Source organism: Anser cygnoides, chromosome 1 (assembly GCF_040182565.1).
Source record: "Anser cygnoides isolate HZ-2024a breed goose chromosome 1, Taihu_goose_T2T_genome, whole genome shotgun sequence".
NCBI lineage: Eukaryota > Metazoa > Chordata > Aves > Anseriformes > Anatidae > Anser > Anser cygnoides.
The window spans coordinates 110,477,450-110,496,417 of record NC_089873.1 but is presented as its reverse complement, the minus strand read 5'-3'; the positions used below and the strand labels follow the sequence as shown (position 1 = coordinate 110,496,417).

At 42.5% G+C, this 18,968-nt stretch overlaps 2 protein-coding genes across 5 annotated transcripts in view; one reads left to right on the top strand and one right to left on the bottom strand.

Annotated features, from left to right (window-relative positions):
• Positions 1-18,968, top strand: part of APP (amyloid beta precursor protein) — a 222,842-nt gene that overhangs the window by 146,100 nt on the left and 57,774 nt on the right. For all 4 annotated transcript variants that reach the window (XM_066977765.1, XM_066977760.1, XM_066977753.1 and 1 more), the window contains 2 exons: positions 6,879-6,953; positions 8,075-8,233. In XM_066977765.1, the coding sequence (XP_066833866.1) occupies positions 6,879-6,953; positions 8,075-8,233 (234 nt within the window). The remainder of the gene's footprint in view (positions 1-6,878; positions 6,954-8,074; positions 8,234-18,968) is intronic.
• On the bottom strand, positions 12,543-14,347 carry LOC136789726 (heat shock transcription factor, X-linked member 4-like). Its single transcript, XM_066990539.1, has 2 exons — positions 13,688-14,347; positions 12,543-13,220 (listed from the first exon to the last, which is right to left on the bottom strand). The coding sequence occupies exons 1-2, from the start codon at positions 14,345-14,347 to the stop codon at positions 12,543-12,545; spliced, it is 1,338 nt and encodes a 445-aa protein (XP_066846640.1).

Genomic DNA, 18,968 nt, shown 5'->3' with positions numbered 1-18,968 from the left:
AGCTTTTCGCTATAACATTTGAGTAAACCTGAGATTAGACTCTTAGAGTAAGTCCCCCTCTATTAGTACTGTAGATACATCTTGCACTTTTCTAGTAAATAGGCCAGGGCGTCTTATATGAAGCAGTCACTGGTTGAAACCACATACAGTAAACATGGCAGCTTTTCCTGGAGTAGTCTTCAAATTCTCCTCCCCTTGTCTCTAAAATTCAATATGCAGTGTAAAGGTTGAGCTGAGTAATTAAGGGCAATATTTCTGTAAAAACTGCATTTTTTTTATTTTCTGCAAAGCTGAAAGGTTTGCGCAGAAGAACTAATGAAATGCATAGGCACCCAGAAACAGCATACAGGGAGGATATACAGCACCAGTGCTTCAGGCTAAGAAAGTTAACTGGAAAAGCTACTGAACTGTAGCCTCAGAAAGCTTCTGGGCAAATGCTCTGCATGCTCTACCGTGTTCATTTCGGGGAACTCGATAAATGAAGGCTGCGGTTCAAGGGCTTGACTGAAGATCACGCTGGCACTGCCACGTGCTCTGCCCTCGTTAGGATGTTCCCAGCCATCCTTCCTGTCAGCACTAATGAGCGTACAGCTGTGGGGTGAGGCAGGTCAGCTCTCTCAGCTCACTGCCTTGTCACTCTTACCAAAAAAAAACAACAAAAAAAAAAAAAAAAAAAAACACAAAAAACCCAACTCTGGGCAGTTCATCAAGCTAAATCACATCTGAGAAATCACAATAGGTACCTCAAGAAAGAAAGAGAATCAAACTGATCTTTCATATGCCTATGCTGATGATTAAATCACAGCTTAAAGTACATTAAAGTACTTGTCTTGAAGTATGCAGAACACCTGCAGAGCTTTTAAGAAGAGAGGTAACTTCAGTTTTTAAAAATCAGGTCTCCCTTCTATGAGTAATGTCTTGTATAGCACTGAGCTAACTTCTCCCACCTAATGTTTCAAATGTTTTAAAGATAAAAGATCTTACCGGCAGGGAGAAAAAGCAGTTAGTTTACCATTCCATGTCTTGTTTCTCATGTGAAGTGTGGTATCTCTGGGTCCTGTACCACTGGCCTGTTTTTTGGCAATTTATTTAAAAACTACTTTTTACATTGCCTTTAAAATCAGGAATTTTATTAATATGTATTTAACTAAAAATTAATTTGAAGCTGTTACTTGTTACATCAAAAAGAATGCCAAATAAATTAAACAACATAGCCTTCGTGTCCACGCTAGTGAGAGTAGAGTGGACTAGTTAAGCCCTCCAGCTGCACTGAGCATATTTATTCATTTTTGGCTTAGTAGCTCAAAGTCTGGTTCTTTCAAAGCTGAAAAATGGGGGTAATAAAGGAGCAGAAAGGCCCTTTTTTCTTTTATTAAAAGAGAGCAAATGATCATGTCTTAGCGGATGATCAGTTTTTATGAAATGATCAAGTCTTTCATTAATCTTGATAAATGACATAATCAGAAGTAAATCAGTTATTAACTAAATTCAGATATTTATTTAATAAATGCGCTGGTTTTAAAACAGTACTGATTTAATGCACACTTTATTTTGTAACAGTTAATTATGAAAAAAAACATGCTTTCTAGCTCACGTATCAAGCCTAATCATCTAAGAAGTAGGAAAGCGTAGCATTTAAAAAATAAATTGAGATTAAATATTTTAACTGAAGCATGTCATCATGGCAAATGCAGATTTTTTGTGTATTCCCTTCTTGAGTTTTCCCATTGTTCAGCATGAAATTGTCACAACTCTTGTTTCTTCTCCCCTTGCATAAAAATACACAGGCAGAGAAGAGACCCTTCTTCCGTGCATGGTCATGTTGGTTCATCGTTCACAGCTCCTCAGACTTTCTTACTAGGGTTGTCTATGCTCTTCTTGTACAATGACCTGATGCACCTCTACCTCACACAGTTTTAGTCTCTTCTGCTCTTAAGTGTCCATGCCTGCAGACTTCAGACGTGAAGGTTTTTTGTGCCTTTACATCTGCACAGCATCTGGAGGAACAAGTCTTACAATCTTTCCAAGGCAGTGCTGTAAAAAGAGCATTACATTATCATACAATTTTTAACTTTTCCTAAGTAATGCTACTCTAAATAACAGCAAAACTGTGTTCCCATGCAAACAGGCTAGCCATTCATGTGCAACCTTTACATGTTTGCTGTTCTCCTATGTAACAGGGAGAAAATATGCTAATTTATCTCAGGCTGCCCTAGTTGTTTCCTGTTTTGGTACAATTCCCCTTTCTCTCTTTCCAGGTCCTTAACTTTTGTACAGTTCCCTCACTTAAATACTTGCTGCTAAATAGCCTGGAGAAACCAGATACTGAACCTTACTCAAAAAAGCAGTACATTTACACATTTTTTCCTTAAAACATCTTGAGATGTCCTGGTGTCTTATATTTATTCTTCCCATGGCTGTTGACAATGTTTTGGGTATCATACTGTGCGCAGTACTTATGACAGGAACTTAATGATACCTTGTCTCCCGGAATAGTCGTGCTTCTTGGAAGTTCATTTCCAAGGCAAGTATCTGAAAATACTGCAGTCCTCAACCAGCTTGAACTTGAGAGTGAGAGCTAGTGTTGTGTTCAAGATTTTTAGTTTATTTCTGTGATGAGAGCATAGTTTTAAAAATGAAACACAAAATGCATCTAAAACAAAGTGTTTGATCCTGTTAGTCATCAAATAATGTACATTAAAATGCATGGTCTGTGTCTAGACTCCTGGGAGAGGAAGATTAGTCCTCTAAGCAACTCAGAAGATATTTTCCATACATTGAATACAGTTTCAGTTAATCAGGGTTTGCTTACTTTCAATTTCCCCCCTCACAACCTGTATGCAATACAATGTACATACATTTCAAAACGTTATAGGAAGAAGTCTCCCTTAGTAACTGTGAGAGGAGAAGAAAGTTTCTTACATAGTATAAAGCATCTCTCCTCTCTCATACCAAGGGTGACACCCATCAGTGCATAATTTGGAGGGGTGCCAGAGGGATATCAAAGCTCTTTTCTTTCTTATATTCATCAGGTAGGGTCACATCAACAAACCCATAGTAGCTGATAGTGTTCATCTGTAAGCAGACGTGGGTAACAAGAGTTGGCTGGCTGTTCACCACCACTTTGGATCATTGTATGCTGCTTGTTCCAGCATCCTTGAGAGGTCTGCTGGTTTGTTAGTACCAACAGTACCATACTCCCTGGATTACACTGTCTCTGTTACTGCGTGTGAGGGCTCTTTACTTCTGTAAAGCTGTCAGCTTAGTAGTAGTTACCCCCCTCAGTTACATTCAGGGTTCTTTGAAGAGATTTAATGATGTTATTACCAGAAAAAAGGTCAAGACTTAAATGTGAAAGAGAAGCCCTCGACGAAAGTAGTCACCATATTGTGATGACTTTGACATTCTATCTATGCAGGCCTTCAGTCAAACACCTCTGCTGATGTGATTGGTGTAACCCAAATGTCTAAGTTCTTTCCTTGCAGATGTGCTTCTGTGCACCAGCATAAAAAAATGGGAATAAATTTTGCTGGTTTCAGTGTAATGAGATTTTTGTACTTAGCATTGCTCTTAATAATGAATGACACTTTCCTTGCTTCCTTTTTCCCTCTTGCTGTCCCCTACAGCCCGATTTCAAAAGGAGTCTGCAAGGCAGTAAGTCCTGAGTTCTGAAGAAGTTTGACTTTGAAACAGCTTGCTTCTTAAATCTCAACCAGAACTTGTCATTTTCCTGGCATAAAGCAGCCAAGCCTTGAAAAGCCATAAATCTGTGTGGCTTTGATAGGTCTGTGCTTTCTGTAAAGGAGAATAGGTTTATAACTGCACAGTGGACAAGTTCAGCCTTTCTCTGCACATACATATCTGGAAAATTAATTTTCTTTGTTTCCTTTCTGCTTGTTGGTTTCCCACAGAGTACTGTCATACATTTGTTAATCACTCATAATTCTGTGAAGGTCTGGCCTTCAGTGAGAGCCCAACTTTTCTCTTGGTGGTAGGAACTGCCCATATGTAGTTGTAGGGCAGCTACGTCCCCAGTTAGAGCACACCCACACGCTCTTACCCCACCCACACCCCTTTCAACCATTGAAATCTTCCCAACTGCAAAAAAACAACGCTCAAAGCAGAGTTTCTGCAATCTTTACAATTAATATTGTTTCTGAAAACAGCCATGTCACTCTGGTTTGTTTGTTTTTTCTTCTTTTTTTCTTCACAAGCCATTCGCTCTCATACTTGAACTGGACTCTGAATCCCTTAGTTTGCATTCCTCCCAGCTACCTGTGTAGCCTTTCGGTTTGTCATCCCACCTTCAATGCTTTAAAAGACTTGAAGAAATAAAATAGGCAGAGAGACCTGATCTAGTCAAAGGTCTCTTTATCCTGTTACCCACAATACTAGTTTTCATCATATGGATTAGCAGAGTGTCTTTGCCTTTAAATTTTTCAAGATTAGTTTGGGGATAAAATTGCAAGGAGCTGTTGTTCTGAAAACCCATTCACTGCTCATTCATAGTGAAAAAGAGTATTAAGCAGATGTCAGAGATGTGATTTGAAGGCATAAAAGGAGGGGCGGGAGAAGAGAATCATAAACTTGCCAATCTAGGTCAATGCTCAAGCTTTAACACGTATCATTGTAGTTTAGCACTTGAATTAATGCCATGGTTTGTGGGTCTTCTGTAATGCTCACACCCTGGCGCTATTGACATTCCAGTTCTCTAGAAAGATGCTGCCTGTGTCTATGAATTACATTTTCTAGGCCACCTTAATCATATGGCCTAAGTGCACTATTAAGAGATTAATACCTATGTGCACTTCATATAGAGCAGCACTCTGAACACTAGTAAGTTGGGTGTTGTTTTTTTTTCAAGAACACATCACAGTGTTCTAAATGGCATTGTCATTTCGTGTTCTTTAGTACCGCTTTGTTGGAGAAGCAGTACAATCTTTTGTGCACTAAGAAAGTAACAGAGATGGTTCAACCTATAAATTGAGTGCACAGCACAGCACATCCTCTTTTTGTAAGCTGCTTACTACAACTCTTTGCAGATGAATTTTCATGTCTTCTTGTAAATTTTGGTTTCTCACCTCATGAGAGCTTAGGTACAATTTACACATTGGTATGTATTTATCTGATTAAAAGATTACGTAGATTGAAGAGGTATTTTTAGGCTGTATTATAATTCTTAGAAATCACAATCTTAACTTCACTCATCTTTTTTCTGGGAACTGTAAGCTGAAACTTAAGTCCTAAGTGATTTCAGGCCTTTGTACTTACAGCAACTGCTGTCTAACCATGCTGCTGCTGAAGCCCAGAGGTAGACAAAACCATTTCCTACATAAAAGTTTTGAGAATCACATTTGCCTATCCAAATCTCTCTCCACTCATTTGAGCCATTATTGAGGCCAGAGTTTCGTACTGAAAAATAATTGCACTGGTAGTATGCTGGCCTGTTTTTACTATGACTGCTTTATTGCTGTCTTGAAACAAATTCCCAAGGTTTGAGTCAAAAGAAAGCTGAAAACTTGACAATAAGATCTCACATATGAAGTCAGTATTGAGTGCCATTGTCTGTATGCTGATTATTTGTTAGGGTCTACAACCAAATAGGACTGAGAGGGGATTACATTTCAGGAAATGGGACTTGTAAAAGCCTCCTTTGAGCCTTTAGGTTTTGTAAAATGGCACAGGCACCACCAGCACTCTCCAACGTGTCCAGGAAAGAATCTGATTAATGATGTCCAGCACGTTGGAAAACTAGGGAGCCTGAGGCAGGAGCTGAGTGGTTGAGGCTCAACTAGCAGACGTGAGACACATCAGATATACTTTGCCTTTGGTATTTATCCTGGTGAAATTTCAGTTGTACGTATGAGCTCTGAGCTTTTCTTAAATCCCCTTTAGAAAGGGTATGTTTGAGAATTTCTGTTATAAATGGTATGAAAGTATGGTTTTGGGTGAGAAAGAAGAGGAAATGTGGGAAATGTGTGTTTTGAGGAATTGCTTATAGGTTTCTTTTGTTTTCTGACGTTGTGCTAATCTTGCAAATAAACAAGTCATATTTGTGTACACTGCATTTGGCAACAGCAATTACTCCATAAAAGTATTATCTGAGGAGTATGCGTGAGGAGTATGTGCCAGTTATGAAGTGAGGAAAGTCCGTAAATAAGACCATGAGAAGGTTTCAGATGTCACGAATGCCTAATTGAGAGTAACTCATTTCCAGGTTATTGAAATACTGCCCTCTGTTATGCAGGATGTGGCCTCGTGTATTGCTGAAAGGAATAACACTGAAAGTTCTTCTAGATTATCTTTTCTGTCTGTGTTGTACTTGAGACAAAAGTATATTCAGTTCTCGAAATGCTTGGCACCTATTGTTGAACAGACTAGCACAAATTGTATGTAATTCCTGATCTGTCCCACTCAAAGGCCAGTGATATAGTCCAAATAAATCTAAAAAAAATGTGATTCCTCCCACCTCCCTCCCCCCAGAAAAGTCATTTAAGATGAGCAGAAATTTGCTTCTTTTGACCAAGGACGTACACTAAGATGGAAACATTTTCCTTTTTGTCTGAGATGAAGAGGGGTTGGTGTGTCCACTGTAGAGGCTTCCACTTCCTTTGCTTGAGGGTTGGTTGACTGCTGTGTTGCTTCACCATGAAGTTTCATAAGAGCTTGGTACAATGTTCAGACACAGTGGTTCAGTTCTTGTTTAATTTAATAACAGGATTCTGCCTTTGTTAAATGTTGTAACTGCTTTTTTAAAGAGATAAAAGGAGGGGAGGAATATAAAAAGATGATTGTCTGAGCTACAGTGCTTGGCTGTTTCTGGGCCCTGAGACAAGAGAGGAAAATTTGAAAGTCATACTCCGTGTTTTCTTTGTTAGGTCATGAGAGAATGGGAAGAAGCAGAACGCCAAGCAAAGAACTTGCCAAAGGCTGACAAGAAAGCTGTTATCCAGGTAAAGGAGAATGCTACTGCAACCTTACAGCTGGGGCTGCAGTTGAAATACAATGGATGTGAGTGGTGGTATAATTTTAAAACATAATTATATGGGAATTTAATGTTATTTTCTGCTCTTGCTGTTGCTATCTTTGTTTCCAGCTGTTAGAGGCTGCTGGGTGTCTCTGTATTTAGCAGTCAGTCTCTGGAACAGAAGTGCAGAACTAGTGAGTTGATGACTAGTGTGTATGTAGAGAGAGAGAATTTGACTTGAATTTCGATTTGCCATCAGTGAGAACTGAAAACTCAGTTCCTGTGAGTCCTTCTCAAAATTTAGGGTGTGATAAACTAGTAAGCTTCAGGACCTAATCTCAAAGCAGAGATGAAAAATGTGATTTAAGGAAGGAATCACCATCAACTTTATCTGAAAGAAACCCTCAGTCAGAAATTCTTTTATCAAAATAATATTATAATTCAAAATTTCTGACAAGCCAGACACTCCTTGAAACCCACTGTGGCAATGTTAGGTATTATTCAGTACTGCTAGGAGGAATTCAGTGCAAAATTATAAAAAGGTAACACTGAGAACCAGACTGCATTGCATATTAAATCCCACAACATTGCACTCTGTATATTTTGCCCAGTGAAACTTTTCCTTTATTGGAATGAGTTTGAGCTCATTTTTTCTTCCTGATGGCCAGTTTGTAAGCAATTATAGTGACTCTGTATGGCTTGAATTTTTTTTTTTTTTCCCCACCAGGTAGTTTTGTTTGTAAAGTCACTTTGGTACGTGGAAAGCCTTCATGATTGCAGGGGGAGAGTGCTTGCCAAACTCCCACCTTTTTCTAGACTGAATTACTTAGTGTTGAACAGTCCGAGGGGTCAAATGAAGGATTCACTGGTGGTTGTGCTGAACATGTAAGGAATATTTGATTAATAAAATGTGACCAGGTGTTCAGGAATAGAGGACATCAGCGGTTCCTGCTGAAATCAATAAACAGTGCATTCAGTACAGAGATTCTGGAAGCCAAGGCAGACTGTCATGGGGAAGCATACTGGTGATTTGCAGGCAAAGGTTTTCACATCTGCGCTTGTCTGCTGATGTCTTCACTGTTCCTGTTGTGATGGGTGTTTTTTCAGCATTTTCAGGAGAAAGTGGAATCACTGGAACAAGAAGCAGCAAATGAAAGACAACAGCTGGTGGAGACTCACATGGCACGGGTGGAAGCCATGTTGAATGACCGTCGCCGCATTGCTCTGGAGAACTATATCACAGCCCTGCAGACTGTCCCACCCAGAGTAAGTGCAGTATCACAAGCCCCATTGGCTGTGTCAAAGTCACTTTAGTCATCCTGGGGAAAAAGAATGTATGCCAGGTACAGTCCAGCTATGAAGCAACAAGTGTGCACCGTACAAGGTCTACTGCAGCTACCTATCAGTCAATTTCAAAGTTAAAAGTTTAGATTTAGTGTGTACATAAATACAGGCACAGGCACACACCCCATCCATACATGTAGGTAGATACATACATGCATAAAGATACTTAGGCAAAGAACACTGAAGTGATTTAGTTGCCTGAAATTGAAGCCATTCTCAGATCCTGCTAAAGGATGATGATATGGTCCCTCCAAGTGGTATACAGTAGGATATTTCATTATGTTAAGAAGGAGCTTAAGGATGAGGGTGCTTGTGTTCTTCTGGTTTGTGTGTTGAACTGTTTGGTGAAGGATCTTGTGAGGACTGTTGGATGGTGTGAAGACGCCACACTGGCAATTCTGAGTTGTCCATGTTACATGTGGTGGCTATTTGTGGTATAAACACTAAATCCAGAATGAGGATTTGGATGGAATTTTTAATGATTGCATATCTGTGATGTTTATATTCAATCCAAAACCAGCTAGTTTATGACCTCCAGAAAAAGAGAATCTATGTGAACACTGTGGGGAAAACAGTCAAATGTTTTATATACCTCTCATTTCTTGGACACTTCGTAGATGGAAAAAACATTATGTCACTAAAAGACTTTTGGGTCAGCAGTGTAAGATGTACCAATTGAATCCGAATTTGGCCTCACAGGGAATTACATCAATCTGACTACAATAGTAAACTTGCATATTTTAAGCGAATTTCCTTCTGTAGAGAAACCGGCTTGTTCAGTGAGCATGGGAAAATGATCATCATCATAATTCTTTATCAACAAACTTCTTCTACACCTCGTGCTGCAGAACTCCTGTTTTTACTGCATGCCAAGTAAAAGAATAATCTTGTGTTTCCGCCTGTCACATGGAAACTTCTGAGTAGCTGTATGAAGAGTTAATCTTTATTTTGCAACATAGCAGTTTGTTGAAAATAAGACAAGTCAGTATTAATGTGGTAGAGGATGTTACTTGGTCTGACTGCGAGACGCTGTGTATTATAACCTCTACTGTTGTGAGGGTTGTGAAAGGCTTGGACTCCAGTGTCTCACTGGCAGACACATTTGCAAGTTATGGACTGGTATGCAGCTTCCTTTAGGAAACTGGAGTCTGCGTCTCGGCACTGAAAGTGAGATGTGGTGAGTGCACAGAAGGGCTGCAGGCTGTGTTTGCTCTTTTGCTGTGTGGCTTTGATTAGTTCACCACAGATACAATTTCACATTTGTCTTTTGCCAATCAGCTCTTGCAGTAAAGTTGAGCCTTGTGCAAATGTAACTTTGTCTGAAAAGTATCCCAGAAAAATTATTTGATTTAAAGTAGTGCGTTGATCAGGCTGTCAGCTTGGTTCTACAGGTATCTGGGGTTGTGGAAAGTAAAGATGAGGACCACATATAACAGCAGAATGGTCTTTGAGCACTCAAAATGTGCAACTTCACTCCTAGCGCAAGAGAACTTGACTTTTCATGTTTGTGGAATGCAGATGACATCTCGTGCAAAAAAAATAAAGTGAACTGTAGTTGCAGAACTTTAAGGGGCAAAAATGTTAACACCGTCTTTGGGACCAGAAAAATCTTCATTTTATGTTTGGGTTGCATGTAGTCAGCTTCCAGAACATTTAAATTAATAATATATTAACTCTTAAATAGGAGAGCATTGGGCCTGAAAGACAGTGTCAATGAACACTGTTTAATAGGTAACTCCATCAGAAATAAGTTTTGAAGACACTATTAAAGACTAGGATAGGATACATCCTATATTCTTGTCACTTCAAAAACTGCTCACCCTGAAATGTGCAGGCAGCAAACAAGAAGGTAACATCATATCAAAGTGCTACCTATAAAGGGGCTAATCAAAATTAAGTTGAAACTATTGAGGGTTAACAGAAGCTCTTAGTCTTCTAAGAGTCCCTCTGCCAGTCTTGTTAAAGGTACTGTTCTTGCCCCAGCTCTATTTTGTTGCATACTCTGTAGTTACTGACAGTTCAGACGTGCTTCTGAACTGCCAGTCAGATGTGTGCCAAAACAAAAGAAAAAAATGATCTTTAATTCAGCAGGAGGATTTATCTGGCTTTGTTGTGAAGCAGAGGGTGAAACCTGAGCAGTGATTAATTATAGCTGAATGTCCTAATGAATGAGTCCAGTCTGGTAACCGCTTTGCAGGATAAGTTAAGGTGCCAGAAATTTCAATATATGCTAAATCCAAACTCTGGCTGCCTAGCCAAAGAGAAAACGGAATTAATGGAAAATTTAACTCTGATACCCCAGCTATATTTTTCTCTGGCAGAGAAATGGTTCCCTAGTAAGCTAAAAGGACATTTGATGCAATTGTGTGGTCTTTGGGAGAGTAAGTCATAACTTTACTGATGACTTGTTAAGTAATTTTAAAAAAGGGGAAATTTTCTAAGTTAGGTAAAAATACTTTTAAGAACCCACTTCCACTGCATGTTTCAAATTAAGTGCTTTGCTATGAATATGTTTACTACTAGATTCTGAATCATAGAGTCACAGAATGGTTTGTGTTGGAAGGGACCTTAAAGCTCATCTAATTCCAACCACCCTGCCATGGGCAGAGACACCTCCCACCAGACCAGGTTGCTCAAAGCCCCTTCCAGCCTGGCCTTGACACCTCCAGGGAGGGGCATCCACAGCTTCTCTGGGCAGCCTGTTCAGTGCCTCACCACCCTCTGAGTAAAGAATTTCTTCCTAATGTCTAATCTAAATCTACCCTCTTTCAGTTTAAAACCATTATTCCTTGTTCTATCACTGCACTCCCTGGCAAGAGTCCCTCCCCAGCTTTCCTGCAGGCCCCCTTCAGGTACTGGCAGGCCGCTGTAAGGTCTCCCCAGAGCCATCTCTTCTCCAGGCTGAACAACCCCAACTCCCTCAGCCTGTCTTCACAGGAGAGGTGCTCCAGCCCCTTGATCCATCCTTGGGGCCCTCCTCTGGACTCACTGTAATACTTCTGTGTCCTTCTTGTGCTGGGAGCCCCAGAGCTGAAGGCAGTGCTCCAGGTGGGGTCTCACGAGAGCAGAGCAGAGGGGGAGAATCACCTCCCTCGCCCTGCTGGCCACCCTGCTTTTGATGCAGCCCAGGATACAGCTGGCTTTCTGTGCCTTAAGCACACATTGCTGGCTCATTTCGAGCTTCTCATCAACCAACACCCCCAGGGCCTTCTCCTCAGGGCTGCCCTCAACCCATTCTCCACCCAGCCCATATCTGTGCTTGGGAGTGCCCTGGCCCAGGTGCAGGACCTTGCACTTGGCCTTGTTGAACTCCATGAGGTTCTCACCGGCCCACCTCTTGAGCCAGGTTCCCCTGGCTGGCATCCCTTCCCTCCAGTGTGTCGACCACGCCACACAACTTGGTGTCATCAGAAGACTTACTGCGGGTGCACTTGATCCCACTGTCCAGGGCACTGACAAAGATGTTAAAAAGCAGTGGTCCCAATATTGGCCCCTGGGGAACACCACTCAGTACTGTTCTCCACTTGGACATTGACTGCAATTCTTTGAGCGCAACCATCCAGCCAATTCCTTACCCGGCAAGTGGTCCAACATTTCTATAAATATAAATATTTTAAATATACATAGTTTCATCATTTCTGAACTCTGTTCTCTTGCTTTTCAGGGATGCCTCTCCAAAGCACTTGATTTCTCAGCTCCCTCATGAATGTTAGCTCAGAAATCACAGCACAGGTTGTTACTGCCTGGCGATGTAGAGTGTTCCCCTTGTGAGCATTCATCCTACTATGAAGGTGACATTCCCTTTCTGAGTCTTCTGTAATTAAAATGCTGTTACTTAGACTTTCTCAACTTGCCCTCAGAAGTCATCATTAGGAAGAGCATCCTCGGTGCATGCAGCATGCCGACATTACCCAGCCTTTTACTCTCTATGGCTAAGTACCTGGAGCTTGACCGTTAGAGAAAACCATTACATGGATGTGAGAACAGTTGCTTCTCCTTCCTTCTGAGAAATGAAATACAAACTCGATCTGAGATTCCACCATAAAAATGTATATAGGAATAATAATAAAAAGACACAGGAGAACTGTAAAAGGTTTATTATACAAACAATTATTTTCAAAACAATCGGCCTATGAACTATGAACAGCTATGAACAACTAGGAACAACTAGGGACAACTAGGGACCTGTAACTGGGTGCCGCTCTCCCCACTGTCTCCAAAGGGTCCTGCACTAGGGTTCCAGCCCATTGCCTGCAGCTGCCTTGTTTGGGCTGCAGGTGCAAGTTGGGCAGTGTGGGGCTGCTGAGGGCTGCCAGTCGGGTGGATTCGGCATGGCCGTGGCAGAGGCTGCTGCCGGCCCAAGAATTGCAAAAGGACGGAAGGGAGGTATGGTGGCCCAGGGAATCCGTGGAGCTGGCGCGTTTTGGTGCGTAGGTGCCGAGCTGGCTCCCATGAGAGGCAGAAAGTAGTGCCGTGTGGGAGTAGGAGAGGCAGATGGGCTCGGGCTGCTGCGTGGTGGCAGCTGGGAGGAGGCTGGAGGCTGTTGCTCGTCCCTGCCTGCTGCCTCTGCAGCGGGGCCTGGCAGGGAGGGAGCATCCACGCCTGAGGCTGGATGGGCACCGCTAGCCTGGGGGGTGGCTTTTGCCTGGCGCTTTGGGAGTGGGGGCCCTGCGGGGGCTGCTGTCTGCGTGTGCTCTGCTGGAGCTGCTGCCATCCCGTCCTTCTCCTCCCCGGCATCTGCTCCCCACCCATGCTGGATGCCTGGGCTGCTGCTGGGGCAGTTTCCATACAGAGCCGCCTGCGTTGCATGGGCAGCCGTGGCTTTCCTCTTCAGAGCAACACGGCGCTTGCAGTTGACGAGCAGGTGGGGAGAATCTCTCTTGAAGTTGGGGTTGTGGTAGAGGAGTAACTAAAAAATGCAAAGGAGGAAAGTTAGTTGCTAACATTTTCCAAAAATAATAAAAAATAATTGATCAAGAAACCCAGATACCATAACTTTTCAGATGCTTCTGGGTAGAACTAACAGGTAGGTAACGCTACACTGCTAATATGCATCCCACGGTTGAAAAAAGAATTCACCTATGGCACAGCAAGATTTCTTGCGAATATATTCAACTGAGTAGACTCATCATAGCCTGATTTATTTATCTTTCCATTCCATGAATTTAAACTCCTTGAGTATAACCCAAATATATTGTCTCCACATTTCTACCACTCATCAACGCCACCTGAAAAATACCTCCACACCAGCCTGAGAAAGACATTAAATTTAGAACATTTACTGTCATCCTCATCTCCTGTATTGCCAAGGCCTACGCCCATATCTCCCACTAGAATATTGTGAGTGTTGGTTCGTGTGTGGAGCAAGTGATGTACCTTCCTGTGAGCAGAAAACGCATCTTCTTCTGCCAGGAATTCAGGAAGTGAGGCAGATCTTTGGAAGTCCTGTTGCATTTTGGTAAATCCGTACAGGTTAAGCTGACGGATGAAACTTTTCATACGCTCAGTCTCAAAAATTTTCTGAGGCCCGCTCCTTCCCAGCACTTCCACTTTAAATATTTCTTCATCAATCACAATGCAGTTTCCACAGTGACCCCACCAAATGGTCTTAAACTCGTTGCTTTCAACTAGTTGCCACAGTTTCTCTGGGAAACTGAGGAAGGAGAAGACGTTGGCTTTGACAGCGCTCTCCTCAGAAGAACTGCAGGGTTTGCTCTCACAGTTATCAGTGGAAGCCGGCCAATCCTTTTCTTCCTTTACTGATGCTGCAGCACCATCACAAGCTGCTCCTCTGTGCTGTCCCAGAGGCTCAGCAGAAGGGGACTCTGAGGATTCAACCAGCTTGTCTGGAGCTGGTTGAACAGGTGAAGTTTCTGCTGGAAGCGGCTCCCTCTTAATTTCTTTTATCTCATTTTCACTGAAGTTTCCGCCTGAAGCCATTTCAGTGGCCAGCTTAGTCTTCGTCCTGCCACTCAGCGAGCGAGACCCAGCTGGTCTGTCTGGGCGTTGTGGTGGGAGATGCTCGAGCATCACCATGACACCCACCCGTCATCAGAGTGACATCACAGTGGAACAGCCAGATGTTGCTGTCCAGCACTTGCTGCTGGTGCTGTACCACGGGTGTTTCGACTCAAAAGAAGCACATAAAGCCGTGTTTAAAGGGGATCGCTTCTTCCCTAGACCTTGCTTCCTCTTCCCTGTGTGATAGCTCTCTTCTGGCCTCCTTGATGTCCCTGTGCGTTTTCCATCTGGGGAGGGAAATCAGTTTCCCAAGCAATGTTAACTAAAGAATGTAGCAATCTCTTCCTAGTTTGCTGCCACTTCCTGTAAATGCTCCGTGATTTGCACAGCACTGCTTTTGCAAGGGAGTAGCTATGTACCCAGGTGATGCTCCTTGAGGTCAGCAGTCTCCCAGAGGCTGCTCTGCAGGTCCAACCAGAATAAAACCTATATAGATTTTGCTAATGACATAAAATGGTAGATGTACAAGCCCTTGTTTCTTTGATTTGGTTCTTATGCTTTGATTCGACAGTTGAGAAATTTAGAAAGCAACTCACCAAAAGCAGTGATGTTCTCCAAGCCTTTTCAATCACACCCCTCTCTACAGGGTCAAGTGGGTTTCTTTTTGTAAAGGAACGGTTCGATGTGGACGTAGTGTCTGGATGCGGGACTGGAATGCACACTAAGTTTGCAGATTGTACCAAATATGAGGCGATGTTAACTCCCTTGAGTATAGACAGGCCTTGTGGGGAGATCTTGACAAGTTAGAGTGCCGGGCAATCAGTGCTGTATGGAATTTAACAGCAATAAGTGATGGATTCTTCCCCTAGGTGGGGGCAACATTGCCTATACATACAGAGTGGGGGATGAGCAGCCCTGCAGAAAGGGATCTGGGCATTGTGGTCAGTGGCAAGTTGAGTATGTATCAACAGTGTACCCTGCAGCCAGGAGGGCCACCCGTACCCTGGGGTGCATCAGGCAAAGCATCACTAGCCGGTTGAGGGAAAGCATTGTCCTGCTCTGCTCTGCTCTGCTCTGCACTGATGTGGCTTCACCTGAAGCACTGTGTGCAGTTTTGGGTGCCACAAAATAAGAAGTACACAGAGCTATTAGAGAGTGTCCAAAGGAAACTATGAAAATGGTAAAAGGTGTGGAGGGCAAGACATATGAGGAGCGGCTGAGGTCCCTTGGTTTGCTCAGCCCAGAGCAGAGCAGGCTGAGGGGAGACCTCCTGGCGGCCTGCAGCTCCCTCCCGAGGGGAGCGGAGGGGCAGGCGCTGAGCTCTGCTGTCTGCTGAGCTCTGCTCTCTGCTGTCTGTCACCCATCATATAATATGATGGGTGAACAACTGGCTGGTGGATTGTGCCAAAAGGGTTGTAGCAAAGGGGGTTATGTCAGTCTGGTGACCTGTCACTAGCGGGGTTCCGCAGGGCTCTGTTCTAGGGCCACCTCTCTGCATGTTATCAAAAACGATCTGCACGCAGGACTCAAATGCATACTAAGTAAATCTCCAGACAACACTAAATCAGGAGAAGCTGCTGACTCCGCTGAGGGTAGAGAGGCCTTGCTGAGGGGTCTGGACAAGTTAGAGGGCCGGGCCATCACCAAGCACATGAAGTTCAACAAGAGAAGGTGTCGGACCCTGCACCTGGGACAGGGCAACCTTGGCTCTTTGTACAGGCTGTAGGACAAGAGGCTGGAGAGCAGCCCCGCAGAAAGGGATCTGGGGGTTCTGGTCAGCAGCAAGTTGAATATAAGTCACCAGCATGCCAACTGTATGCTGGGGTGCAGCAGGCACAGCGCTGCTAGACGGTCGAGGGAAGTGCATGTCCCGCTCTGCTCGTCTTGGGGTGTGTGCTCTACTCCTGCGCCTGACCTAAGTCTTGCTCAGGCTTACAAGCCACAGTAGGCCTCGACAGGACTGTTCTTCACACACTGGAGTTAAAGAACGTGTTAAGGAATCTGAGTTTGACTACGAGTCAATTGCGTTATCTTACAAATTCACTGTCGGGAGACTCTTCTCTCTGCTGACCAGCGATAGGACCTTAGGGAATGGCATAAGGCCACGTCAGGGGAGATTCAGGTTGGATATTAGGGAAAGGTTTTTCACAAAGCATCAGACACACATTTACCCACTTCTCCTCCATGCGTACATTTTGTGTGTGTGGCTGGTTTGATGATCTATTTATTTATTTACTTATTTTCCCTAACATATTTGGGATTGCAGTATGCAAAACTGGGCTGTCAGAGTATGAGCTGATATTCTTTGCATGCCTATGGAGTTTCTCACAGAAGTGTGGCTGCTGTATCTTGTTCCTGCCTTTGCTGCTTTAAACCAGTATTCTTTTTTTTTTTCTTTTTTTCTTTCTTTTTCTCCCAGGTTTGGACTATGAGCGGATTGAACTAGGGTTCAGCTTGTTTTCCTGTGTTGTTTTGCATTTTTCTCTTCTGCACCTTTATACCTTTTCTATACTTCATACACATTAGTGTACTGGGTCTGGCTGGGATTGAGTTAACTTTCCCTGCAGGGGCCTATATAAGGGTTGTACTCTGCACTTGTAGCTAGAACAGCCAACTTGTAGCTATCACACCAATATTTTATTTTATTTTATTTTATTTTATTTTATTTTATTTATTTTATTTTATTTATTTTATTTTATTTTATTTTATTTATTTATTTATTTATTTATTTTTATTTTAAATTTCTGAGCAGGGCTGGCACAGCATCCAGACTCCCTCCAAACTCCCCAGAGCCAGCAGGCAGGGGGTGGGCAAGAGGTGGGGAGGGGACAGCACCAGGGCAGCTGACCTAAACCGACCCAAGGGATATTGCACAGCATGTAGTGTCACAGTCTGCAGTAATAGGTGGGGAAGGAGAATGGGTTGGGCGGAGGGTGTCTCTGCATGAAGACATCTGTCCTCCCAAACCACCACTATATGTACTGAGGCCCTGTTTCCGAGGATGGGCCCAAGCATCGCTCATTGGTGGGAATTAGAGAATAATTGTTTTTCCTTCTTCCCCTGTTGTTTCCATGCGGCTTTTGCTTGTTTTCTCCCTCTTCCTTTTCACTTTAATTAAATTATCCTTATCTCCCCCTCCCTTTTTTCCATCCTTTCCATCGTACTCTCTTCTCCCCCTGTCTATGAGGAGGAGGGGGAGTGAGAGAGCAGTTGTACTGGAGTTCAGCTGCCCAGCAGGGTAAAAACAGCACAATTAGTTAGGCTGCAACATTTGAATCCATGTGTAATCAAGAGTGAATCAGATGTTACCGGTTATTTCGTTCAAACCGCCTGCACTCCAGTCAAGATCTCAAACTGCATGCAGTAAGTTTGTTCTTATACGAACCTAGACATGAGTTCAATATGGTACTCCGAAACTAAGGAGATGAAAGGGGAAAAGTGATCTCATTTTCCTTCCAGTCTTTTCTATTTGATTTCATTTAAAAGAGTTTTTTTTATTTGTTTGTTTGTTTTGTTTTAAACTCCTCATTAAGTTTAGCATCATCCTAACAATCAGACAAGGTACAATTTTACGGAAAAAAATTAAAAGTAGGCTGAGATAAATAAAAGTCTCTAAACTCAGTGATCTTCTCCTTCTACCTCCCTCCCCCGCAACATTAGCAATCGAAGATAAACTGTTCAGTAAAGACTTTCTCCATAAATACAACTGAGATTTAATCAACATAATTATCATTACTGGACTAAATACAAGTTCAAGTATATAAGACTTCTCCAGATTCTTCTCTTTCCTTTCTTCACTGACATTCCTGTCACCCCCTCTCAACAACTAACTCTTTTCAAGCCTGTGCAGATCTAATTCTGTTTGTCCGTTGTTCTCCCTGAACAGCGTTTTGTTCAAGCTCGTGAAATCCAATTTCAGTTCTGCTAACGAGAACACGGAGAGCATCCTTCCCCTCTCATCCCCTGCCCCTATTCTGGAGAGGGTTGGAGATAAAATCATCCTAGCGTTATGTTATGGACTTCAAATACAATGCCCTACCTTCAGTGGCTTGCTTCCCTGGATCGCTGATACCCATTCCAAAGCAATTTCTGGAAGTCTTTACACGTCCTCAAATTGTCAAGATCCTAGTTTGTCATGAAACAATTTCCTAGTTGTGAAAGCCTTCTCTGTGTGGATCTATTACTAGAGTGCAAACCTGCGAAAGCTAATAAAAATAACAACATTTTCTAGGCTAACAAAGTGTTAATGAATCAGATTTATCTAAATGTGCATCTCTTAAAACTTCAGGAATCATCAAGTTCTATTCCGATCTTACCTAATGCAATGTATATGAACTTTAGGTACGTTTCAGATTGGAGAGAAGAAAAAACAACTGCATAGCACTTACATTTTAAAGTTTAGTGACAAAATCAATGGTTTAACTCCTACGAAAACAGTCAAAACTTTAAAATGGTGACTAGAAAATGGTGACCGATTTGGTAACCCTTAAAAAGGATGCTCAGAAAACTGTAAGCACAGAACTGTGGAAAATCAAGTCCTTTAAGACTGCCAACCTTAGATGTCCATAAATGACTAAGCTCTGCGAGTTAATCTTCAAAAGCTTGTACTTAGGTTGTATTTTATTCTCTACTCATTTAAGTTGAAGCATTACCAAGTTTCGGTAGATAAAATCCAATTATTTTCCCATTCCTACTA

Coding starts and splice junctions, on each gene's coding strand:
- LOC136789726 (XM_066990539.1), bottom strand. CDS start 14,347: ATGGTGATGCTCGAGCATCTCCCACCACAACGCCCAGACAGACCAGCT. Junction 13,221..13,687: donor CGTTTTCTGCTCACAGGAAG/GTACATCACTTG, acceptor TGCATTTTTTAG/TTACTCCTCTACCACAACCC.